This window comes from Diachasma alloeum, unplaced genomic scaffold, assembly GCF_001412515.2.
Source record: "Diachasma alloeum isolate Michigan unplaced genomic scaffold, Dall2.0 Dall_scaffold_00532, whole genome shotgun sequence".
NCBI classification, from domain to species: Eukaryota; Metazoa; Arthropoda; class Insecta; order Hymenoptera; family Braconidae; genus Diachasma; species Diachasma alloeum.
This window is the reverse complement of record NW_021680664.1, coordinates 239,045-266,745: the sequence shown is the minus strand read 5'-3', so window position 1 is coordinate 266,745 and position 27,701 is coordinate 239,045. Positions and strand designations below refer to the sequence as shown.

The 27,701-nt window shown below is 38.0% G+C and overlaps 2 protein-coding genes across 2 annotated transcripts in view; both read right to left on the bottom strand.

Moving 5' to 3' along the window:
• Positions 1-2,085: 2,085 nt before the first annotated feature.
• Positions 2,086-3,351, bottom strand: LOC114841465 (leucine-rich repeat-containing protein 15-like). The gene has a single exon (XM_029126450.1). It carries the CDS (start codon positions 3,349-3,351, stop codon positions 2,086-2,088), a length of 1,266 nt encoding a protein of 421 aa, XP_028982283.1.
• Positions 3,352-11,000: 7,649 nt separating this feature from the next.
• The window catches only part of LOC107042854 (echinoderm microtubule-associated protein-like CG42247), a 98,024-nt gene continuing 81,323 nt past the window's right edge, over positions 11,001-27,701 (bottom strand). The window contains exons 7-15 of the mRNA XM_029126449.1: positions 26,931-27,391; positions 19,163-19,258; positions 18,556-18,693; positions 17,298-17,558; positions 15,132-15,389; positions 14,857-15,019; positions 13,166-13,348; positions 13,008-13,103; positions 11,001-12,531 (exon numbers count right to left, since the gene is read on the bottom strand). Of these exons, the coding sequence (XP_028982282.1) occupies positions 12,263-12,531; positions 13,008-13,103; positions 13,166-13,348; positions 14,857-15,019; positions 15,132-15,389; positions 17,298-17,558; positions 18,556-18,693; positions 19,163-19,258; positions 26,931-27,391 (1,925 nt within the window). The 3' untranslated portion in view covers positions 11,001-12,262. The remainder of the gene's footprint in view (positions 12,532-13,007; positions 13,104-13,165; positions 13,349-14,856; positions 15,020-15,131; positions 15,390-17,297; positions 17,559-18,555; positions 18,694-19,162; positions 19,259-26,930; positions 27,392-27,701) is intronic.

The window sequence follows — 27,701 nt, the reverse complement described above, 5'->3', positions numbered from 1 at the left end:
GTGGACCATAATTCAGCCAGTGGCTGAGCCAGTCGCCAACCAGTGGTAGAGCTTGAACCTTGGCTACCACAGTCAGACCAATGTTGGATGAAGGCTGTGCTACCCGATGCTTGGCCGAAGACGGGCTAATCGAGCTTGGACCAGGAATGGCCGCCAATGAACGTCTGTCGATTCTGGCTACTCATTGGCCACCAAGCTTGGGCCAAGGTTGGTAGCCCCTCGTTGACCAAGAGTCGGTGGACAGTCTTCGTCCATGCTTGGTCCGACCCTGGTAACCAAGGCTCAACATGCGCCATTGGCTGAACACTGGCTTAATCATTGACAAAATGGTCCACACTTGTCTTAATTGTCTATTTACCACTTGTCTACTTACCAGTAGACACTTGTTTACCAACACTCGGCAAGTCGAGGTTGAGCCAAGCTTGGGACGGTTGTTGAAGCTCGACGAGTCCTGCCTGGGGGCCCGGTTGCATCAAGCCCAGTTGAGAAAATTTTCAGTTTTAAATATCGAAATAAATAAATAAAAACAAATGTGCCGATCAATTTTGAATATTTCACCGATACACGTGGTGTATCGATGTATCATCAGTATTTACCAATGATACCACTAATTATGAAGTATTTAGTCGATATCCATAACCGAATGGCTGAATGAAAACACCCTATGACAAATTCCTAAAATTATGCAATTATGGAAAAAAAATTTACTCTAAGAATTTACTTTAACATTACTTTAAGAATATTCAAGTATCGTTTACAGTGTTGTAAAGCCATAAAGCTATATAAGCCATAGAATTCCTATAAAATTCCAATAGAATTTTCTATCGAATTCGCCAGGTTTTCTATTGAATTTTTTCATACGTGGAAAACAACGATAAAACTCCTTCGCATTTCTCAGATATTATTTCGCTTCGAAATTAAGTTCCTCCGCCTCCTTGCACAACTCCCGGAAAATATTCAACAATACTGAGCAACAATGACAATGTAATAACAAATAATGGAAAAGAAGGTAAGACAAAATCGGAGCTACAAATTGTTATCGGGAGTTTATTTTCTTCAATTATAAGAATTAATTTAATTCAATTAGTTCCTGAAAAGGGGAAGGGATTAAATGATTTCTCTGAAAACTAGGGGGAATTCTGTATAATTCTCGCAATATATTCTCTATTACTCAATACGCTGATTTGACAACTTTCTTCTTGCCTTTCAATGAAATTTTTTAAGGGGACAGGGTAAGGCCAGGCACGATTCGTACACGCGAAAAGGGATGATTCTAATGACTATTCCAAATGGGGAAGAAGTTACTCGGGGTTTTAACTCGACCAAATTACAATATTGAAGGGTTAATTATTAAGAAAGGGGCAGAACTATTGAGGCTCACCGCTGGGGGGAATGAATAATTGGAGACTACTGGAATGGGGGGAATGTAACTCGTATTCACGCGGTGCTGACTTGTAGCCGCTTCCTGGGGATGACTCGGGGTATGTGCGTATCCACCGGGGGTGGTTCAGCCTCTTCTCCTCTATCGCCCGTGGCGGATGATTGGCTCCAGGTAATATTGCCCCTGGGAAGTTTTCTCTACTCCGCGGGCTCACTCTTTTACACGATTTGGTTCCTCTTAACTTTTAATGTTTCCTCCGGGACGGCTGGACACAAAGTGATCAGTTACATCGCTCGTACAGTCTCTTGGGGGTCCTTCGGGGGCGAATTCGTCTTCTTCCGTCTGACGTCACACCAATTTTCGATGGGCCGAGTGGGTTCTAGGCGTTGCGGAGGGTCGTGTGGAGGGGTCTGTTTCTCTTCTCTTCTCCTTTTCTCTCTTCCTCGTATCCCCTTGCGGTTACGGCTGCGGTGTGTTCTAGGGCTCTTCTCGGCGTAACCTCGTGGGTGGGGGCGGGGGGAAGGAATATTTGGGGATTCATGGGAAACCAACGGTGGCGGAAATTTTAGGGGGATCAAAAGATTCTGTGACCCCATTTTTTACCTCGTCACAAAATTTTATTGGAAACGATTCATATACATGAGCTCGGTTAGGTTTCTAATTAATCTACATCCTCGACATCAACCCTCTCAATTTTCAGTAATCTAACAGTCGACGATGGCAATGTACTCAATTGTATCCTCCACACTCCAAGTATTTCTATCAACTACAGTCATATTGTGGGCGCAAAGTAAAACCTTTCCAGCTACCAAGTTGATGAATGCTCGTGGCTTAATTTCTGTGATATTGTTGGACCGTAGATCTAATAAATCATCAACAGTGAGACCAATGAACGTGTTCCGTTCCAGAACATTTAAGTTATTGTGACTCAAATCAAGAACATCGAGATTTAAACCCCAAAAGGCACTGGGGTCAATATGGGATATTTCATTGTAATCCAACTTCAACGATCGGAGGCTGATGCATCCTCGAAAAGCCTTGGAGGACACAGCTCTGATTCTATTAGTCCTGAGGTCTAAGGTCTCCAAATTCTGTAGATTTCCAAAAACTCCATCAGGTAGATCTTGTATGTTATTATCCTGCAAATCGATCGTATGGACATTCAAGCCAGAAAAGGCTTCAGATTGGATTTCACTGATTCTGTTATTATCCAAATAGAGTTCTCTCAATTGCGTCAGTTTACTGAATGTATGGTTAGATAAAACAGTGATGTTATTATCCGCCAAATCCAAGTAATATAATTGTTCAAGACCCTCAAACATGTCAGATTGTAGATCAGTCAAATCACCTTTGCAGAGTACAAGATATTTCAGATGATGAAATTTTTCAAAAGATTTCGGTTGAATACTACGTATTCCACCCTCCATCATGAATCTCTCGAGTTTTTCGCTGATTCCAGATACTACACTAGGAGAAATTGCTGTGATGTTGATGTTGAATAATCTCAACACTTTGAGGTATTGAAAGTCAGCGAAAAAATCATGTGGATTTCCAAATAAGTCTACTTTTTCTAACATTAAAGTACTGACCGTTTTGAAATTTTTGAAAGTATTAGGTTGCACTATCAAGTTTACACACTGGAGCGTTAGACTACCATTTATCCGTAAGCCGTCAAATGATGTTGGTTTCAATTCCACAGATTTTGGAGTGCAATTCTCTGGATCAGGATGAGACAGCTTGAAGTTGGTGAGATTCACATTTTGAAACGCATTCGGAGCTATTCCGGACAATTTTTTGACATTGAATGTGAGCTGAGATACGGTGCCCACTAAATTTACGAATGTTATTGTATCATAGTGTCCACAAATTTCGAAACCAGCTTTATCGATCTGGCAAAGTACTCCTTCCGATGCAGTGATTGATGATTTTACCACGAGGATAAAAATCGTGATGAGTAGAAGCTTCCGCATATTCAAAAATTTTTACGCGAGCTGCTGCGAAAGACCTCTTTCCAATTACAATACGGGAATTACTGTCTGTATGATAGACTTCTTGGTACGTGGTCTGAGCTTCGACTGAATCGGAAATTATCTCCACAAGAATTTTATGAACGTTTGCTGCCACGAATTCTAACAGTTGCGTCAATAGTAGTAGGAGGGGAGGCCAACAATAGTGGGAAAAAGCATTGCATATTTTAGCTGACATCTTCAATTTTTAATTTTTAGAAGAAAATTTCCACATTTTAATAATTGTGAAATTATTGGTAATTCTCGGATGATATTTTCAAATGGCTAATTTAATTCCATAATCTGACAAATTTGTATCTTCAATCCATGAAATTATGATTCATCTCCATAGTTAATATTAAGGAAGTAGGGTCGTGGAAAATGGGGAGAAAACAATAAACTGCACTAGATTATTGACAATTTGCGCTGTTTCGCGTATAATTTAAGCTTCCTTAAGCTTCTTGACAATTGAGTACATAGTCTTATTATTCTCTGAAATTTCCTTGTTGGGAACTCCTAGACACACTATTACGTTTGTAAAACATCAAAAAATCTGGCCCGCAACACTATTAACAGACTGGCATTTGTCATTTCCTCCAAGGATGAACCTTTACGAAGGAAGCTTTAATTATAACCGAAACGTCGCGAATTGACAACAATCGAGTGCAGTTTATTGTTTTCTCTACATTTCCCATGACCCTACTTCCTTTGTATCTTCATTCAAACTCAATCAACGTCCCGAGTGGAAATTGCTTCAGGTCCACCTGAAGTACGATCAGAACTTGGTTCAGTTTTTGTAAGGTTCGACTAATCGGATGATTTCTGATGAAAACCTGATCAAGTTTTCATCTATTGGATGGGATTCCAAAAACTGTAGGCGAGTTCAGATCGAGTTCTGATCAGGTAAAAATGATCTCAGTTTGAGATCAGGCTGTCTGAACCCAATTTGATCCGATTTGGATTTGATGCGCTTGATTTTCATCTGAACGGGGTCCATTGAAGAGAAACGGATACTAAGGTTCGGATCCGGTCAACCTAATTTTAATTTCAACAAACATTTTCTGTGAATCGAATTTTCAATATTACTTCCCAATTTATTTATCAAACAGCCTTAATTAAATGTACGAGTGGAGGAAGGGATCGTGCCAGAAAATTATACAGGGTGTCCCAAAATGGAATGTCATCCTCGTGGGGATGAGTCTAATAAAAACTAATAACAGTTTTCTCTCCGACGGTTTGTTTAAAAGTTATTGATCCAAAACGGGAAGATCAGCTGCAAAACACCCTCCCGTGAAAAATCTCCATTGCCGAAACGGGGTGAGAAAAACTGCGACAAAACCGTGACGTAAGAGCCATTTGGATCTAACATGTGATGTGACCCTGAAAATCAAAGTCCACGTAAAAAATTCATATTTTCTCTCTCGTTCGATATCGAGCGATGAGATTGATTGATATCGATGAGACATCTAATGCCTTCGTCTGGCCGCATTGAATGGAGAAAACGATATGATTGCTCTAACGGGGACAAATATTTGATTGGCGGTCCTTTTTTATTTGATAATTCTTAAACGAAGCGACGGAGAGAGAAATGTTATTAGAGTTTTCGTCTCCAAATGAGCCCCTTGAACTACCCTGACGAGGATAATATTTCATTTTGGAACACCTTGTATAGTAGAAATATCACATTTATCTACATTTATATATCGAATGAAATTGAAAAATATTTGCTGAATTTTAATTAATTGATGGGTAAATTTTACCAAATAGTTGTTGAAATTTCATAACTGGTTGGTAATGCATTTTTTCAACAACTAATTAATGCATTTCAACAACTAGTTGATGAATTTCAATAATTAATTAATCATTTTCTCCATGAAACGTGAAGGAACACGATCATGAAGGTCAAGTGGTAAATACTTTTCGTTAGAAAATATGATTCAATGGATAATGAAAATTAACGTCATTACCATCATCCAATAACAAGCTAATGAAAAATCCATTTAGCTCTGTTATTGATTAGAAAAATCATCATCATGGAACTTCCATTCCTCAACGTTAATATAGCATTGAGAAATTCTTTCGTGAGTTCCACATTGAACTTTGGGGTTCTGTATACTTGTATTAAAGTTAAAACTTGTCTAGAGAACGTAGACGGAATGAATCAATTTGTAATTACACAGAAAGATTCTGTCAGCATCTTCTGTGAGTTTTAGATTGGACCTTGTGGTTTTGCGTAATTGCATTAAAAGTAAAACCAACTAACAAAAAATTCTAAGAGTAAAGACTACAAATCTTTCCCAATTTTGTTAGAAAGGCCTAGGTTTCTAATCTAGAAAACATAAAATCTAGAATGTCACCATTACCCCTCCTAGTAACTAATTTGAGTCTACTCTGTCATCTGTGATTCGTGCATTGTTTACTCACCGAGGATCGTAACACCACTGATGTGTGAAGACCTTCACTGTGACAGAGAAGAATGTACTGTGTATACTGTAGGAAAGATTACGTTACGGACTATTCGAAATTTGAGATATGTTTAGTCCTTTAAGGATGTTTAGCCATTTTCAGCAAATCTTATTTTTTCATGTTCAAGGAAAGTTCTATAATTTTTTTGGCTGATAGCAGAACATATGAAACTAACTTGTTTGATGTTAAAACAAATTAATCGCAATAGTCTCGCCAGAAATAAATAAACAAATTTTTCCTTATAGGTATACGGGCTCTTACAGAATTTATGTTGAAATTTAGAATTCACCTACTATAAGACTCTAAAAATAGAAATAAAAAGAAAAGGTAATGTGCAAAACTATACCGAATCGAATGGCCAGAAAAACATTTGAGGTAGGGGAGACCGGGCAAAACGGGGTAGCTAAGACAAAGAGGCGGGTGTCAGAGCTTTGATCATACTTATATTGCTTTTTAGCAATAACTATTCACATTCTAAAATTATCAACTCGCGTCTCCAACGTATTACAGTTGGGGGCACAATGGGGTAGTGTCCAAAACTTTAAAAATAATCATAAATGTTGTTTGTTTGTTTTATAACCTTTGAATCTCCAAAAAACGAGTGAAAAACTCTGAAATCGGTAGGGAAGGTCCCAATGAATCGATTCGGGGCACGATAAGGTCCGCATTTTTTCCTCAATTTCATTTTTTTCTAGAAATTGAAATTTCCGAATTTATTCATTAGATTTGTCTTGTTCATCTCAATTTTAGGAGGTCAAATCCTAGTACTTCTAATTAATTGTTTTTATTCTCTTGCTTAAGTAGCAAAATGACCTTTATATCAGTAAACAGAGAGTATGAACAGCAAGTGGGATTCCATTCTTCTCATTTTTTACTTTTTTTGTCATTACCGACCGTCAGGGGATAGGTTTAGCAAATTTATTTGACTATCTAAGTCTAGATCATTGTAAGAATTCAGTTTTAATCAAAATACCCAATATGGCGGCTCATCCCGGTGTTTGAAAGAATTGAAAGAATTTCGAAAATTCTTCCATTTTTTTTTATTTTTCTTTAGCATTATTCGAGTTTTTTTAGATTTTTCCGACTTTTTAGTCATCCCTGATCGACTCCTCGTCAAGTCCTTGAATTTCTCAATTTTGGCCTTTTTTTTATGTACTCCACTATACCCCGGTCTCCCCTACCTGCTCAATAAGAGGAAATATTTGAAAGATTCTATCCCATATAAGCGTATAGTCCTTACGCCCACGACAGTCCTGTAAAATGATTAGGTCGCGTCGAGAATGTCATTGGGTTTTATGTTTTTTGGGTCGCTGATCACGAATCTGTCGGTTACTTTTCCGAAATATTGTCCCTTCAATTGTTTTAACAATTTTAATTGTTTAATAGTACATTAGAGTACAAGGGCACAAATTTCGTTTTCGACGAATGTGAAGTTTACAGGCCGAGCCGAAGGCGAGGTCTGTATTCACATCCGTTGAAAACGAAGTTTATGCCCGAGTGGTCTATACTATTTTATACCACATCGTGCAGAAGTCGAGCTTGAAGCACGCTGCGCGAAGCGCAGCGTGCGATAAACTCGACTTATTGCACGGCGTGCCATAAAAGGCTTTATCTGGCAAACTATGACAGATATCGGAAAAATGTTCAAACAAAAGATGTTTGATATGTAAAAATACTAATTTTTTGTTTTATACCTTTTCCCCCTAACTATGATAGATACGGAGTTATCGGGCGGTGGCAGCGGGGCGGGCGCCGCGTGAGTACTCGCGCAGGTTGTTGGTGCGCTCCGATGCGTTTGTCGGGACACTCTATGTAGATAGAGAAAAATAGCTGAAATGGAAAATATTTGCAATCAAATTTCCCATATAATTGATTTTTTTACATTTTTTCCTACAACCAGTAGTTCATGAGATATTGACGCCATCATGCTGCGTGATCGGGCAAATTACTTAGAACGCTTTTGTTTACTGTTGTTTTACGGGTAAACAATTGGAGATACAGGAAAAAATGTCGCATAATAGTTGATTCCCCATAAAAAATACACACTTTTGATCTTTTGGTCTTTGGCCTAATCTCTATTATTTACAGAGATAGAGCCCGTTGTAATACTGATTGTCGTTGCCCCCCACGACAGTCCTATGTAAAACGTTAGGACGCANTTTCAACTATTTTTCTCTATCTGCATCGAGTGTCCCGATAAACGCATCGGGGCGCGCTAACACCCTGTGCGAGTACTCACGCGGCGCCCGCTCCGCTGCCACTCCCCGATAACTCCGTATCTATCATAGTTAGGAGGAAAAGGTATAAAACAAAAAATGAGTATTTTCNATTTACAGAGATAGAGCCCGTTGTAATACTGATTGTCGTTGCCCCCCACGACAGTCCTATGTAAAACGTTAGGACGCATTGTCAATGTTAGTGGATTCTATGTTTTTTGGGTCGCTGATCACGAATCCGTCGCTTGATTTTCCAAAAAATTGTCCCTTCAATTGTTATTAACAATTTTTAGCGTTTGAATGGCCTTATCTGGAAAGATAAAAAATGTTCAGACAAAAAATGTTACCACGATTATGTAGAACAACTTTTATCTTATGNAAAGTAACCGACAGATTCGTGATCAGCGACCCAAAAAACATAAAACCCACGGACATCCTCGACGCGACCTAACAATTTTACAGGACTGTCGTAGGCGTAAGGACTAGTATGTAAGCACACGCATTTGGTGCATTTTGTCCACTCCATTTCTAAATAATAAACGTGGGTTGGTGGATTGCAATTTTTATCAAAATAAAGAAAATAACTTCATCTCTCAGTTGAAAAAAAATTTTTTTTCTTTAATACTTGCGATTTTGGATGAATATCCGTAAAGTACTCGGAATTCAAACCAGGGCAGGAAGGGTTCAGAATTTCAAAAAAAGGCTCAGATCCGATAGGTTGGATTCTCAACTGATCAAGAATGTTCTACCACACTTTATCGGGGTTGAGGTCAGGTGTTTCGGCTCCGAACTGGACCAGGAATGTTAAGTCTAATTTTATCAGCTTTGACTGATTAGGATAGGATCAGATGTAACTGAGCCATATCGAATTCAGATAATCTGTTCAGAAACTGACTACATCCGTATCCGGGAGATCTGATTAGAAAATCCTGACCAGTAATAGATCTAAAACTGATTTAGACCCGAACAACCCGAGCGAAATTCCCACTCGGGAGCTATGAACCCCAAAAAGACCCACAATATGAAAATTCACGGATGGCATATGAATTCAAAAATAAAAAATGAAAAACAAATAAATAGAATTATATTTATGACCGCTGTTGGAAACTGAAACCCGCGTCTCTCACATTCCAAGTATGAGTTATCAATATTTAATCGTGTTACGTCAAAAACTCCTATCTTCAAGATATGCCCAACCGTAGCCCTAGAAGATGAATGAAATTTGTTGAAAAGTGTACAATTTCCAATTTTCCAGATTTCCTTTATTTAATAGAGCGCAATTACATACTTGCTTCACAAAATTGCCCGACAAAATTCGATCGCTGTCTCGTAAACCAAAATTCCCGCTCATTAATTTTTTTTTTTGTCTAATCCTAATCAACTATAAATATATCTTTATATTTTTAGATACACGTAGTTGTACGTAAATATCCATATGCGAACAAAGTAGTGAAATATTTATATTAAATAACTTATTTCGCATGTCGTCCAGCGACCGCATTTGCTTTGGATGGTACCAGGGTGCTGTCAAACTCTACATCAATGTCATTGATGTCCCAAAGTTCCGAGAATTCTCGTTGATGTCTCGAAATTTGTGGAAACATCACGGGGGAAAGGGATAATGGAACACTCACTTTAAAATGTGCGGAAAATCATTTTCCCTTGATGTACTCCAATTGAAGATTTGATTTATTGATTGAATGCGAAATTAACTACTTGATATGAAATTGGGGCATTTTATTGGCGACATTGCCCCTGAATTGTGCTGATGCTGAAGATTAATGAGGTGCAGATTTTTGTTCTTTTTTTTCGAAGCTAATTTCGATCAAATCTGATTTGACTAGGAATGGAGCGCCCGCGCCCCTATTTTTAATCATTAACTTTAGATTACCACGCTATCTGTGTTGAATGTCTACGGTATAATATTCTTCAATTTAAACTATTGACGTTAAACTTTGCGTAGCATGATTGTTATCGGTCATGATTAATATCGCAGTGTGCGTCGTTGAACATTACACATGGTTTTTATTTTGTTGATGTAACAATTTTCATTTTTATTGTTCATTTTTATTATTACGTAAACATGATTTAGCCAAACATTGAGACTATACAGAGAAAAATGGTTTCTAGTCTTCAAAATTACCGACGTCGGTGGCCGAGTGGGCTAGACGCAAGTCTAGTGTGCCAAAGGTTGTGAGGTCGATTCCCTGTGAAACCAAATTTTTCAATGGAAGGTTCCGGCGCGCCGGAGGTTGCTACTAGAGGAACCGCCTGTAACGGTATGGGTTTCCTGTGGTTTTCCATGCTACTCCTATGTTCTATAGGAGTGTCAATGCGGCACAGTATAGAAACCATAGCCACATGCATAGGGTTGCATAGAGGGCCGAAAGGAGACCCGAAAAAGGGACTCAAAAGGCCGTAAAAAAAAAGTATTCAGAATTGATTCCTGGGGGAAATCCTTTCCAGAGTTTATAGAATAGACCAAGAGTATTTTTTAGGCACAATATCAACCTTAGTTTCCGAACATTTTTCGCGAAAACGATTTTTGAAAAATGAAATTTAACACATTGCATCCGTATGAGTTAAATATTCTCATTTTCAATCTAGTAACTCATATTCTTGAGGCATTTTCTCGTACACATGACTGTATATGACGTTGTTCGTTATACTCTTTAGTTTTTTTGCGACTTTAAAAACCATAAATCTTCGAACAGATAATTGCAAACAATCGAATTAAAAGCTTCTTAATTGGTACGGTGAGGTTCTAGAAGAAATGTTCCCTCGAGAATCGTTCCCGGAAAAATGTTCAATGTTTTCATTCTATGTTTTCAACCGCCGATTAATCGATTTTCGATTTTTTTTTCAAAACATCGAGGTTTTCGACCAAACTAATAAAAATTTTCATTTTTTTATCGAATAATAACGTTGATTGATTGAGAATAAAAAAATTAATAATTTATCCGCTATCAGAAGTAATTATTTTCTAGAGTGTGTACGTTATAAATGGTAAGTGGATATGTCTAATCGTCTATTGTTTTTTTACATTGAAATTTTTTAATTTTCCAAAATTTAAATTTTTCATAATTATTGCAGCTAACGTCCAGCCACGGAACATTTCTATATATTTTGTTCAATTCATCAACAAACCTGTTTCACGATTCAAAATTTAACTCTCTACCGTACGAATCAACGAGTGTCAAGTGTGAAATTGAATATTGTTCACAATATTCATTGAAGAAATTCCCGAAAAAAATGTATTCAACAATGAAAGACCTGAAAATTATGGATGGCAAGACTTTCGGCAAAACTAAAATCTTGCTTTAAAAAGGAAAAAGATGCTAACTTGAACAAAGTACTTGGATATCCTTAAATTGCATTTTTTATCATAATTTCTGTGTTTTCAGCATTCTTCTAGGCTTCCTAGAATTCGCACAGCCTTTTAGGATAGATCAGCGAATGTATTTTTAAAAAATCATCAATTTGTTGACTTTTTTTCGACCTCTTCTAACCACGCTATCAATAACTTAAAATTAGTGAAAGTTTCACTCATGTCCCGGATTTTTACGGGCTAGATTTCAATACGACATAGTTCTGAAGTTAAGAGACTTCTACCGAAAACTAGAAACTTTTTTCTCTGTATAGCTTCACGAGTTCAACACCGAATTCAGTTATCGAACTGTTTTTTTCGCGAAAATTATCGTAATTTCATTGTAGATTCAGCATTGCAATCACAATTCCCCTCTGTCAATTTTTCTGTTAGAATTTATGTTACATCACCAAAAAAAACTTCACGTGTTTCATGCTTCTTGGTTTTTTAATCCTAATAAAACCATCAAAATCCAAAATGTGTTTATGACAAAAATTTCTTCGATCAATGAATTTCGTCAATTAATTTTCATTGTGTTCATAAAAAAATTGTTACGTTCCATTGTATGGAGATTGAATTCTTTGGAATTCATTTGTACGGTAGAATTGTGGATCGATGAGTCATGACAATGAGAAATAATGACCAAATTTCACTGCGCCGAAAATATTCTATTGAATAAATAAATAAGATAAAAGGCAGTTACGCCCGACGGGTATTCAAGTCTCAATGAACCAGTCGGCTCTTCACGAATAGCCGGCGCCGGAGATTGTGCTCATTCGATTCGATGTTCCATTACTTCCATTACGTTGTAGTTTTCATTTTACGATTATTCATCGACCAATTCCCACAGCATGAGCGCAGCGTCAGTCCCGCCAACGGTCACAACATTTTGATCGTTGTAGAGGAAACGTGCACATGCAACTAGCGAACTGTAGACCTTTTCCTCGAGGTACTCGGCTTTAGCACTGGTACATGGATATCTGAAGAGACGGAGGTAACCCTCGGCATCGCCGCTTATGAGCATATCGTGAGCTGCTGAACGACTTGCGGTCGTCAGTACCGTTGTCAGTGGGTAGTAACGGTTATTCCACATTCCTAAATCATAATTATATTCATTATTCTCTTTCAGAGGTCGTGTAAGTCATTTGTTTGAAACTTGGGAACATTGGCTGAATTAGAGAAAACTATTTTTTATGTAATTTAAATTTTCAAATTCAATGTTTAAGAACATTGGTTGAATTAGATAAATCTATTATTGCCTAAAATTTGAATGTTGATATTCAAAAAATTTAGAAAATTCATAAATTTTTAATTTTCTGAAGTATTTATTCTGTAACAACGTTTTTATCGAAAGAAATCTCGACACAACAATATGTATAAAAAATGAAAAACCATTTTTTTTATTTTCATCGAAAAAATAACAGCTTTTCTCTGTGCAATCAAACGTTAATAATTTACGATTTGTTCTCCATAAAAAATTCTTATTCAACATAATGAGTTTGCGTAAACTTTCAATTCCTCATGAATGTCCCATTAACTCCATAGTATTTTAAAATGACTTATAGACTCACCCGAAACCGTATATCCAACGGTGCAGTTATGAGTGTGCCATTTCACATCCTTCATCACTATCGGACTCTTTTCCGACTGCAGCGCTTTCACATCCCCTGTAGAATAATCAGACAAATGTTGGAGGTAATGAAATATTACTCATTCACTCGACACTTACAAAATACAAGATCGTAATCTTGAGTGACTGTCTGGAGGAATCTGCTATCTGAACTCCAGTCCAGTTGAACCAATGGCTGAGTGCCTCGGATTTTATTGCTCTTCTTATAGGAGAAACCGTCCCTCGATACTCGGAACAGGTAGATACTACCGTTTTGCGATCCCATGGCTATCATCTCTCCAGCTGAAAATAAATATATCAATCGTTCAGTCAAAGCCAATAATCAGAGGATGTTTTACCATTCCAGTATATAATAGAGTCATGTGAAGATGTAAATTCAACAATTGGAGACACATTTTGGGAATAATCGGCTATGAACAATTCTAGTTCTGTTCAAGTAAATTTATGGAGATTTCTGTAAACATTTCGTATCAACACAACCTTGCGAATGCACCAGACAGTTCTATTGGATTTAGCAATTATTTCTATAGAAAAAGTCAATAGATTTCGATTTTTTTATACAATTTATTGTATTGGATCAGTTTCCTTCTAAGAAAAAAAACATGGGCAATAATATGTCTAATCGAAAATGAGACCTCGAACATGGGGGACATCTTGAACAAATGGAGCAAATATAGTAGTTTTCATGAGTACAATCGACTTGCGTCGAATTTTCATGAAGCCCGTCTAACAAACAAGAGGAGAATTGAATGCCATTCTATGAAACATGAATAAATCATAATTGTCAAAATCATTTAGGTCATAGGAAAATGGAATAATTCTGCTTTTTTAATATTGCGTTTACTAAGGTTTTCTTCGAACAGAGATGATTCGAATTAAGGATGTTTAGCGATTTTCAGCAAATCTTATTATTTCATGTCCAAGCAAAATTCTATAATTTTGTTGACTGATAGCAGAACATATGAAACTAACTTCTTTGATGTTAAAAAAAAATAATCACAATAGTCTCGCCAGAAATAAATAAATAAGTTTTCTTTATACACGGGCTCTTATGGAATTTATGTTGAAATGCGTAATTTACCTACTAGAAAACTCTAACAATAGAAATAAAAATACAAGGTAATGTGCAAAACTATACTGAATTGAATGGCCAAAGAAAAATTGGGGTACACGGGCAAAAACAACGTGGGTTGGTGGATTAAATTTTTCTCAAGATAAAGGGAATAACTTCATCTCTCAGTTGAAAAAAAAATCAATTTTTTTTTTAATACTTGTGATTTTAGATAAACATCATTAATAGCTAGAATTATGAGATTATCTCCCATTTTTTATGTTAACGATAGGAGAATCTCATGCAATATAATGAAAATAATGATCGATTTTTTCACTTTGAATAAATAATATTAATATCCAAATACAACATTTTTTATATGAATAAAACAAAGCTGTGACTCAATAATCCAAATTGAGTTATAATCTTTAATTTGGTGCTATAAACACTAGATGACAATATTCTAAGCAGGGAATTACATTGATGAGATGAACAACAGCTTAATTGAATTACCTCAAAACTAACTAAAAATTGATAACTGTGTGGGCACGCACTTTTACGAGAGTATCGACAAACATTGAATTCCAGAAATTCACTCACTTAAGGGGTTAAAAGCAACAGAAAAATTTCAAATTAAGCGTTTTATTTGATTTAAATGCGTCATTAATTTTCATGTAATCAACAGAAAAATATTCGAGAAATGTCAAATCTCATAATAAGGAATTAAACGAAAACTCACTGGGATTATATCCAATACAAGATATAGGCGAACCGCAGACCCTGAGCGTCGCGACAGCAGCGCCGGTATCAGCCGCAAGTACAAGAAGATGACCTTCTGACGAGCCAGCAGCGAGCGCCACCCCGAATGGATGAAAAGCAATGCAAATGCACTCGAAGCCCACCTGAAAGGTCAATTAATGTTAATTATCCTTTGCCAAATACCTCGGCCTCAATTCTAACCCGAATGAAGAACTCCTCTCCCTCCGCTCCCACCAGAACCACAAATTCACGAACCTGCGTCGTCCACAACAATTTGTGCCTCCTCCACAGTGCAATATTTTTATCGTGTCCTGCAGTGGCAAAGACCTCGTCATCCGGATGTACAGCGAGTCCCCACAACTGTCTACCATGGCCAAACACAACTTGATTGAATCTACGTTGTAGTGAGCCCTCGAGTATGTTATTTCGTGTTGTACCAACGTAGATGTTGCCGTCGTTTCTCCCTGGTCGCTGGGGGTAAATACTGCGCACACCACCAGCTGCCTCTGGTAACTGATGAAAATGAAATCGATTTATGCATTCGTATTAGCTGGACACTAGTGCATATACATTGTTTTTGGTGCGTCAGTGACTTTATCACTGTGTTGATGCATCGATCCTTCACCCACATTCGAAAATGATTAATTGTTTTGACGATATTCTGGGTCCCGGTGGATTTGCATAAACATTCTTGTGGATTTTTCGTTTGTGTATGGATATATGTGGGTGAGGTGTTTCTTGAAAAGATTTTTATCGCGTGCAGGAAAGGAAAACGAAGCTTTGATATGGATTACTGTTATTTATTTTGGGTATTTCGTTTCCTGTTTATGGTTGCGCTTGTCGTAATCATTTCAAGGAGGAGAACTTCGATTTAAGAGAATGGCATGATTCATCATTTTGACGGATGAAGACATCGATATTGAATGGGAGACCGATATTGAAGGGGTTTTCTCTGCAAAAAAATGATGACATTGTCTCGAAATTTTTATAGTATACTCATCGTAGTTGTTGAGTGACATACGAATTTTTCGAGATTTCGTATGCGGGTGATTAACAACCAATTCGGTTTCTTATCCATGGGCCCTTTCAAATCAGCGTGAAACTATATGTATTATCAGTGCTAAGCCGAAAAATCTCCGTAAGAGCTCATGTGAAAGAAGCGACTTCGATTGTTAATAACTTGAGAAGAAAATCTAAAAAAACGGTGGATAGTCCAAATGTGATGGTGGACCATCCTCTATTAATTCCTGATGAATGCCATCATTCAACTTTCTCGAATGGAACACCCCAAGTCTAATAAAATAATTTCGCTTTCACGACTTTCGATTTCCGGTAGATTTTTTTTCACTTGTGAAAGATTTCGGCTGAAATTTTCGACACAGTTTCTGAGCACTTTTATCAAGTGACAGTTTTGCTGAAGTTGAAGAGAATTCCCTCTTCGAAATCCACAATTTGATGAAAAAATCAATGAAAGCTGTGAATTTCAGCTCAATTTTCCCACGGAAATTAATAGAAATGAGGATAATTCAGGTCACTATATTCTTGAATTGTCAATTAATTGATAATTGTATGTAATTTGGTAGTGAACATTTATTTGTGAATTGATGGTTTCTGTAAGTATGGGAATTCTTGTCTCTCCGCTGCTCAAAAATTTTGAATTACAGTGAATTTTCAGTGAAACTTGAAATTATCTGATTTTGACCCCCTAAATCAAATTTAATGCACCCGTAAACAAGTTTGATTAAAATTTCCATTACACTTGTTGGAAATTTCTATCAAGTGGCTGTTTCCCTGCACTTTCAAGGAATTTCGTCATTTAAAATTCACAATTTGATAAAAAAAATTAGTGCAAGCTGCGAATTTCGACTTAATTATTCCATAAAATGCATTAAAAGTCTGTAAAATTTAGGTAAATACCTTCTTGAAATTTCAATTAATTGGAAATTCTGGGCAACTTGAAAGTGTTCATTTCCGAGTGTTCATTTTTTTAAGTCGAAATTTCAAATAAATTATTCAATTTTCGTGTTCTTGCATTTCAAAAATTTAGAATACATCAGAATTTTTAGTGAAATTGTTAATAATTTTTTCTCCTTAGAGTTGAGTTCCTGGAAATTAATACTGGCCAATCTATCAAATTTCATTTTTTTTTTAAATGTGCGAACGTGATTTAACGGTGATCTCAACATCTGTAAATCCAAGAATCCGCCGTATTTTTAAAAATGAAAAATCACCGTTTTATTACATCATCAAATTTTTACATAAACTATGTAATAATTGAAAACATTTATTTTCACAAAACAAATCATCTTAACAAAAGCCAATTTTTCTTCCATTTAGATTTAAAAAATCAGTCTATTGACACAAGCTATTCGATCTGGAAATGTAAATGAATAAAAGTCTGTCTAATCAGAATGTACATACCTTAGTATCCGTAATCCGTTTGTAATTTTGTAAAGAGTCCCATGCCGCAATTTTCCTGTCTTTCTCCCCACCAGAAAGCAAAGTCCCCTCTGAGAGCATCACCAAGCAGCTTATGCCCTTGTTATGGGCCTCAAACTCCATTCGAACGAAATAGGCACCATCCGCGTCCACTGAATAAACCGTGATGAATCCGTCGGAGTCTGCTGTCACTACGTCACCATCTTGCTCGAATTGAATGCTGGTCACGTGCGTTCGTGAGGGCTATAAACGAAGTAGCAAATATTACGGATTGTTTTACCCCTAGTTGGTCACCACACGTGAAATTCCGACTTGGTCATCTCCGCAGGGATTCGCTTCTGAGTTATTTCGGCTAAGCTTATCAGAAGAATAAAGAAATTCAACACGGAGAGAAAAATTCAATAAAATTACTAGAAAATAACGTAAAAATTCCGTTTCGAAACTCAATCCGCGAGCGAAGTAAAATTTAATAAAAAGTGTGAATCGGAACTGAAATTGTGCGAATCGCCACGTAAATTCTACGATTTGTTCCGTAAAAATTAATCACCCGTCTGATGACTCACCGCTGTCTGGACAGCAAGTCGTTCCGTAATTTTTCTCCAACGATTGAGAAATTTTACGGAACGGAACATATAAATAACTCCCCAGCTTCATAAAAATTGTGGAACGTTCAAGAATTTGTGATTTTGGAGGCATAATAAGTCGGCAAGTTTCTGTAAGATTTTACTTCTTCGGAAAAAATTACGTGAAAATTTTGTACTTTGTTCTGTGATGAACCTGAGAATTCACGGAATATTTCAGATTTCTTCTCTTTCATTCCTATAAAAATTGCCGAAAAACGATTCCCCATTGCAGGACACGTGAATTTTTCCGTAATTTTTACTGAATATAATATTTCTCTCCATAAGCAATGAAAATTTTTAGCAAAACGGAAATCGTGCTTAAAAGAAAAACTTGCCAACTTGAACGAAGTACTTGAACGAAGATATACTTAATATGGAAAAAAATTATTCCTCGGTTCGAAATAATTGAGTTTCTTCATGAATTCCGAATATAAATCATTCTAAAAAATTCTATAATTTTCGAGAAACGTCAATTGATAAATTCAATTGTTCTCAGAATGTTCCGCTCAGCCAGTGAATGATAAGAAATGATAAACGACGCGCTGCGGCGTTTCTCTCCTGTGGTGACCAATCTAGGCTTAAGAGGTTAATAATTGTTATTGTATCAAGCTATTTACTGGTTTTATTATGTCGGTGCGCTCGAAGAATCCATCTTTGCGCCGGTTCCAGAACGTTAAGTGGCCACGACCGTGGGTTATAAGGAGATTGTCGTCGAGAGGATGAAAGGCTGCGCCGGTCAAGTCTTCTTGTAATGTCTGAGGAGATAAGTGATTAATTCATGACTTCGGTGACCGTTTCATTGATTATTAATTGTAGTAGCAAAGTGGTCTAATGAGATACGTACATTTTATTCGGTGTGTTATTTTCGTAAGATAAGGAAGGAAGGGAAGTAACAATTTTTTTTTGATAAATAATAACTTTCTTGATAAGAATTCATGACATGAACGATTTTAATTAATATGAATTTCAACGAGTTAAATTATATTCCAACTACTAGGGGGGAATATTGGGTGATGAATGATGATATATCCAAAGAGATTTCACGACTATTTTTAGCCACTAAAATTATTTTTTTTTCGAAACAGACAGTTTAATAATAGATGAGCGTAAGTGAGATTGCGGTGTAAACGTTTAGATACACATTGATAACGTTTCACCACTTGGCTACGGATGTACAGATTCAAAATGCTGGACTAATGTGATCATCATCTTCATCATACTTACCGCCACTTTGCCGAGTAAATGACCCCATTGCCACTGCCAAACTGATAGAATAGCTTCCCTTCCAGCATCAACAACGAGGACATAACTACCGCCATTCTGAAGAGAAACAGAAAATCACCAAATTAATGAGAATTAGTTAATATCCTCTCTATATTATAAAAATTAAAATCGACTTTTGGCGATAGAAAATTAAGATGAAAAATTAAGACTCGAAACCAAGGGCCAGAAATGGGGTCCCGGTAAAGCTCAGAATATGGGTCATATAGGGGTGATGTGGAGGTCATATGGGGATCATAAGGGGGGGAGACTGCTTCAAATCGCCGCGTCTTATCCAGTATCAGGGGATAAAATAAAAACGCTGCGATTTCATTTCATTTTATTTTATGTTAACTGCACTTGGGCATAAAATAGTATATTTCTAACCTAGGGAGGGAAAATAAACGATTCTCAGCCGCCAGTGCAATTACCAGCCGAGCCGAATGCGAGGTTGGTAAGCACGCGGCTGAGGGTCCTTTATTTTACCTCCCCTGGTTAGAACGCGATTTTCTGTCTCGGCGTAGGCGTAAAATCAGAGTTCCCTCCCGCGAAGCGGGAGGGAAATGTAACTTTGCGCCCGCCGGGACGGAAAATATATCGTCGCATTAAAATCAAAGGGGCGTAAGTGCCATTTCTCTGAGATTTTTTTTCTCTTAATACCAAAGGGGCGTATGTTTTTTTTTCCTTCGAAATGGAGTTTTCTCAACTTATGAAAGGTTTTTTGTGGACAAATTTCTGAAGTGGCAAATGGACGTAAGTCCGACTAGCAAGTACTGAAGGGGCGTATCTCCAGAACATACGCCTCTTTCTTTTTATACTTTTTGTTTCTTTTCTAGCTCATATTGAGAATGAATAATTCCAAAGGGGCGTAACTCAGGCACATACGTCCCTTTGTTTTTGAAGCAATAATCACAGAGGGGCGTAACTCCAATATATATGTCCCTTCATTTGTTACTGTTCGTTCCTATTGATTCATCAAGTATAAACGGAATCACATGCACTACAGCCCTAATAATAAATAATATTTGATTCTACATTAACCTCCCCTCCCTCCCTCTCATCATGAATGTTCAAATTATTTCCCTTTGATTTTTTGCTTGAATGAAACAATTTCATGAGAAATATCAGTAACTAAACTAAAATTTTCTAAAATTTTCTTCTAAATTTATTCGATTTCATTCATTAATTTATTTCATTTTTTTAAATTATGACTGCGAATTTCAGGAAATTATCTGTATGAAATTTCGAGTCGTGACTGCTTTGAACACTTCGGAAGAAAATGAGACCATAAAGGAAGAAGAAAATAGTTAAAGCGTTTTATGTTGATATAACAATATAAAACTCATTATCGCGAGTAGACCTAAGATATAATGAGAGAGAGGCGTATGTGGGACTTACGCCCTTTTCGTTTTATTTCAACATGAAATGTGTCATCCGAAGTGCACAACACATAATGTAAAAAGGGCGTAAGTGTCATTTTTTGAATGAAATGAAACAGGCGTAAGTGTGGAGATACGCCCCTTTCCCATTGAAATATAGCAATTATGCCTTTTTCCTAGATTTTTTTTTCCGATTTTTGGTCAGAAATTCCATGAAAAACTGAAAAAACAGGAATTCGGAACATACGCCCCTTTCAGTTTTAAAATGGGTTTTTTGGCACTTACGCCCCTTTGATTTTAATGCGACGATATAATGAAGCACATGCGCACGAACAAAGAAAGAAATGAATAATATTGTTATAGTCATTTTATGTTTATCATATAAATATAAAAATGATGAGTCACGTTTGAGCCTTCGTTGAGGCAAGACGTGTTTTGGGTCTGCTCCGTTGAGCGGCCCGGAGAAATAGAGACGAAGTAATTAATCGAGGCAAAACAAGCAACTAACGTGGGAGTCTAGCCCGCCCTGGGCTGCACCTGGGTGGTTTTTTGTTCTCGTTAGTGTATCAACACTATCATATACGATGGCGACACAGACGAACCAAGTTGGGGAGATTGTTCAGTCCAGTGAAAAAACAGACAACTTCGAGCAGACTACGCCGAGAGCTGGGACCCGCTCCTTCTCACAGGCCACCAGTGACACCCTGGAAGATGAGTTTTTCCCTACGGAGGAACAAAGCATCTTCATCAAAGCTATACAAGGTACACCAGTCAAAGAATACATTTATGCCGTTGGCGAATTTATTGGAAGTATAAACGTCAAGGCCTATACGAGAATTCCGGGAAGAAATTGTGTTTCCATCTACGTGTCGACACCTGAGCTTGTTGACAAACTCACCTCTCCCGATACCAGTCTATTTATAGGCCAAAATAAATTGATCATCACGCCAGAGAAACAGAAAACCCGCAAAGTCATTCTAACAGGAGTTGATCCCAAGTTACCTCATCGACCCATTGAAGAAGCGTTGAGAGAAGAGAAAATTGAGATGGCATCGAGGATATCTTTTATAAATTTGAAACTGGACAGGGAGGGCTATGATGTTGCCAGCGGCAGGAGGCAACTCCTAATCCATGAAGAAGATAAACTCAGGATCCCAGAGACCATCAAGGTCGTCTTTAAAGGTATTACACATATGATCACCACTATAATTGACAGCCAAGCCTGTTACAAGTGTAATGCAACCGGCCACATCGCTAAAAACTGCCCTCAGGGTGCAGTGGAGCAACGACACAGCATCTCTCAGAGGCTGACTAAAGCTCGAGAACGCGCACCATCAGCGACTTTGAGCTTCAGCCAAGTAGTTTCAGGTACCTCACAGCAAGAAGGAGAGGCAGGAGACGGCCTTGGGGTTCCAGGCGATGAGCCAGAAACGTCCGAGGATGCAGAACCGGCCAACCCTCCTGAGGCACCGCCGCAGCCGATGGAAATCGGCAACACCAATACCAGTAAACGAGTTCATCCGGATACACCTGTAGAGTTTGAACCAACTGCTTCTCCAGTGTCAGACTCTGATGGTTTCGTGTCTCTAAAAAATCGGAGAAAACCGAAAAAATCTAAAAAGGAACGAGTACTAACTGATGAGTTCATGAGAAAGTGGACACGCCGCATGGCCAGAGAAATGTCCAAATACAAGGACAGTTACTGTCTTGATTATGACCAGGTTATCAAATTAATCGATGAATCCTATGAGATCAAAGATACTCGAGTTCTGAATATGAAGTGGAACGCAGATCCTCTGGAGCTGGCCACTACTCTGAGGAAACTTCTTCCTTACTGTGATGACAGATCATTAAAAGGGAGAATGACACGACTGGCTAACAAATTTGACAGCATTCATGGCAATCAAGCAGAGGATAGTTATCTCACCTCAACCTCCTCGACCAGTTCCCAATCATAAACTATATCATGGCTAGTCAATCCACACCACATCAGCCGGGCCCAACTACTAGCCAATGCAACTTGAAAATTGTCTTCTGGAACAGCAGAGGAATAAATAGTCATCGTGAGGCCATCGAGAACGCTCTACAGGACATCGGCATCTTTATTGGCGTTGAAACAAAACTCTACAAGGAGGACAGGAAGCGGTATAAATACCCTGGTTTTCACACTCACCGAGTAGATAGACAGGAGCAACTTGGAGGAGGCATCATCTTTTTTGTGAGAAATACTATTTCTTTTAAAATTCTCGATAAAATTAACAACCCTCACCCTACCGTCGAATTAGCGGCGATATAAATAAACAATGTTCAACCAAAAATTAACATAATAGCATGTTATCGCCGTCCTGGTCAATCACTCGAATTAGAATATTGGGAGCAATTATTAGATATCTACCAAAGTCTAGACAATTGTATTTTAGTAGGAGATTTTAACGCACAACACATTGCATGGAATTGTAGGGAAAGCAAAACAGACGGCACGCGCCTTTACAACTGTATTGAAAACACCGATATTATTTTGCACAATACTGACACATACACTTACCTTGACGTTTTTCGGGGAAATAAATCTAATATTGACTTGGCAATGAGTTCTCCGGCCATAGCAGATATTATTTCTATAAATGCAATCGAAGAGACATGGGGTTCGGATCATTTTCCGCTTTATATTACTCTCGGTGTCCGTAAAGTAATATACCAAAAAAAATCCTTCAAGATAACCTCGGTCCGTACTAATTGGGACGAACTAACAGATTTACTGTCAACATCTTTCACCTCGTTCCTGTCAGCTATGTACGACAATCTCAGTCCAATAGATAAATATCGATATTTCATAGATAACATTGTGTCCAACGTAGCAAAATGCACTCCGCGCAGAAAATTAGTTTCTCCCAAAATTCATCGCAATCCGGTTAAATGGTGGGATCAAGAATGTGACAGAGTCCTTAGATTACGCAGAGCCTCATACAAAAAGTGGAGATATACTAGGGGTTTCAGGGATCTCATGGCATATAAAAGGTCTGTCGCAGTAGCTAGAAAAACTTTCGAGCGAAAGAAAAAGCACTGCTTTATAAAATTTCAAGAGAGCTTAAATGCGAGAACGAATATTAAGTACGTCTGGAATACGTGCAAAATTTTGAAGAACGCTTGGGTAAATGTTCAACAAAAACCAAGCGATTTTGACTCATTGCTAGACAAGATAAAAACAGCCTTGAGAAGGCTGAGCCCTGATGGATGCCCCACGAATCCCGACAAAATCCCGCCCTCACCACCTAATCCCCTCTTCGACCAACCCTTCTCATTTGACGAATTCAACTTTTCATTGCACAATAGGAAAAACCAATCCTCTCTAGGCCTCGACGGCATCGATTATACCCTATTGAAAAAACTACCAGTACAACTGAAACTTATCCTATTAGATATCTTCAACGAATTTCATACTTCAGGAGCATTCCCCCCGGAATGGAAAAGCTCATTTCTTCACTTTATTCCGAAAGGTAGTAACACAGGAGTTAGACCAATCGCCCTTACCTCCTGCGTGCTCAAGCTCTATGAATCACTCATAAAGAATCGACTCCAGTGGTGGGTCGAACGAAACTGCAGCATTCCTATATCGCAAACAGGTTTCAGATCGGGACTTTCCTGCAGGGACAATTTGGTGAATCTTACCCTTCATGTCGAAGACTCCTTCCGTGAACAAAAGCAGACACTGGCCGTCTTTTTGGATGTCACTGGTGCATTTGATAATGTCATCGGTGACATCCTTTTGGACATTCTTGCTGAAATTGGTTGTTCTAGCTCTGTTTTGAGGTTTGTCAAGTTTTTAACTCGTGAAAGAATACTTCATTGTGACGCCCTGGGGATGGTACCCGAACTGTCTACAGGGGTCTGCCGCAGGGGGGAGTTCTATCCCCAATTTTATATACTATATATACGCGAAACATACTCAGGAGAATCAACACCAGAGTGGAGTCATCTCTCTTCGCGTACGATGTTGCCCTATACATGAGACTTGATAATGAGCAAACAGATAAAATTATCCTGGAAAATACAATCGATCAAGTTATAGCCAATCTTAAAAATCTTGGTTTAAGCATTGCACCAGAAAAAACAGTAGTCTTGCGCTTCAGTAAAAAGGGCTCGCCCCCTGAAAATACGAAAATTAGAATTGGAAGTAAAGAGATTTTTTCGTCCGTGACGGCGCGGTTCTTAGGAATCCAATTTGACCAAAAACTAAATTTCAATCATCAAATCTCAATGTAACAACAAAGATGCCTCAGAGCCCTAAATATTATAAAATTCTTGCGCACCACTCGGTGGGGGACCGATCCCGAAACATTAATTGGGTTGTACAAAAGTTATGTCCGCTCTATCATTGATCCGGACTCTTTGCATACTTTCCCAAAACAAAGAAATATCTAGCGAAGCTCCAAAGAATTCAGTTCACGGCGATCCGACTTGCGTTGGGATATAGGTGCAGTACTCCGACCAACATCTTAATAGGAGAATCGAAATTGATGCTGCTGGAGGATCGAGCGCGTTTCCTTGCAAAGTCCTACCTGATTCAAGTCTTATCTAATCGCTCCACCCAGGTGTATGATACCATCTCGCTTATTTTTAAGGAAAAAAGAACTAGGACTTTGGTCAGAGACAAGCTGATTACTAAAAGTATTACAGCTTGAGAGAAGGGAAGTTTTACAGCTTGAGAAAACAGTAGAAAGTAGTGCCAACTTTGGTATTCCTACATGATTTTCCCACCCTTTTCACCTCCATCAAAACCACCAGTGACCTTGGAACCACCTTACAAGCTCTCCCAGCTTCTAATGAGGCTCTGAATCAGGAACTCGTGAACCAATTCAGAAATTTCAATGTAATATACACAAATGGAAGAAAGGACCCAGATACGGAATATGTGGGCGCTGGATGTCATTGCCCAGGCTTGGACACTGACACCTCAGTCGCTCTAGACGATCACTGCTCGGTGTATAGCGCGGAGTGCATTGCCCTCAATCTTGCACTAGACTTAGCCAATAGTAACAAAGAGCTCAGTCAGCTCATTCTTTCTGACTCCCTCAGCGCTCTACAGAGCCTCGAGTCCATCCACTTCCACCCCCATATCAACCCGTATATTCTACTTGCCAAAAAGAAATATCTGGAGTTCTCAGAAAATAATCCACACAATTCTCAAATCACCTTCCGCTGGATTCCTGCGCATAGGGGGATCCAGGGGAATGAGATGACTGATAATCTAGCAAAGAATGCGGTAGAAGTAGAATCGGAACGATATCCAATCCCAGCCACCGATTTCAAAGCTCGATTCAAACAAGAAAGACATTTGGGTACTAGAGAGAACATCTTGGCCCAGGCTGGGAAGGCACTCAAACCGAAAGGGGTATTCTACTTTCAAAACTATTGGAAAAAAGGCTCACGGCCCTGGTACCATCGAGCCAAGCTCCCTAGAGACTTGGTGGTGTGGGTCAACAGAGCTCGTGCAGATCATTATCACCTGAACAAATTTTTGGAACGAATAGGAATAGTTGATTCACAGGTATGCAGCTGTGGCGCGGAAGTGCAAGACATTAACCATGTCTTGTGGGAATGCCCGGAGTACTCCGAGATAGACCGAAAAGAAATGGATGAAAGATTAATTAAACATAGATGCCCCAAGCCGTTCACTATAGCTGCATTCCTGATTGCAAGGGACCTAGAACCACTAAAGATTATTCATCAATTTGTTAAAAAGAATAGAATAAGAATCTGATGTTAGAACGACAACCTGACAACTGATCAATCAAATGTTATTTATACCCATATCCCGTTATTCTTTGTACTCTGTATGAAATTTATTTTTGTAAATAGCCCTTTGGGTTGATACTTACCAATAAAAAAAAAATATATATATATATATATATATATATATATATATATATATATATATATATATATATATATATATATATATATATATATATATATATATATATATATATATATATATATATATATATATATATATATATATATATATATATATATGGAAACAATTGAAAAAATGATGGAACAGCCCTCACACTATTGTCAGCTGACTTTTCATTTGAGATGAAATTTTAAAGAAATATTTTGGATTTCGCTTGCGTTTCAAACAAATCTTTTTTGTATAGAGCAAATTGAGAGCTTACAAAAGGTTATTACCAAAATTTTGCTATCTGCCTTAGATTCTCATTGAAAATACATTGAGATACTCATTGAAAACTGACCAATAGTCAAAATCTACTGGAACCGTTGTATCACTTCGCTGTTAAAATGATATAAAGTCTATCAATATGACTGACTTTTTTAATTGGAGTACTCACAAGTTGTGAAAAAGCCAGAGCTGACACACCCATCTGAAACTCTGTCATTCCGAAAACATAAAGAGTCAATAGAGTTTCTGTTGACCAAATGCGAACGTGTGGCTGTGCTTTCCTGTGCCTTCCGGCTTTTTGTCCCGACGCCACTAATTCCCTACTGGGATGAACTTCCATACAGGTGATGTCCTCAGTGTGCCCGATGTAGTGACGCTGCGAATTCTCCTCTCGATCGAAGAGGACAGCCACTGCAGCTACGTAATACAGAAGTTCTCCGCTGGGGAGAACCCAGAGATTTCGTCTCGTGTCGGTTCCTCGATATCCATAGACCCATTCAAGTTGGAGCTTCTTGTCGGGTGGGGAATTGTCCACTAGGGGAAGGTGTGAAGGGGGATAGAAGGAACGTCTGAGGCCGCGAATTGTTACTTTGGCAGGCTCATCGCGTAGTACTTCAACTACACTGTAATCTTTAAGAAAACATGTTGTCGATTGTTGGGATTGAAACTTCGTGTGACTAAGATGCATCAAGTCAATTTCGAAGTGAAACTAGAGATGCAAAATGAGGCTAATTTTTCCACGTTAGGGCTGCGCATGAGATCCAGATGAGACTTAACTTTGAAGAGACCGTCTCGCTCTAGAAAAACATGGAAATTTTGGAGACTACCTCAGTCTCAAAAAGCATACTATCGTCTCCTATGGTCATTACCCCGAGATAATTTGTCTCGTCACAATCTTCACTTTTCCCGGTTTTTTATGTTTGGTCTCGGTTTCAGTCTC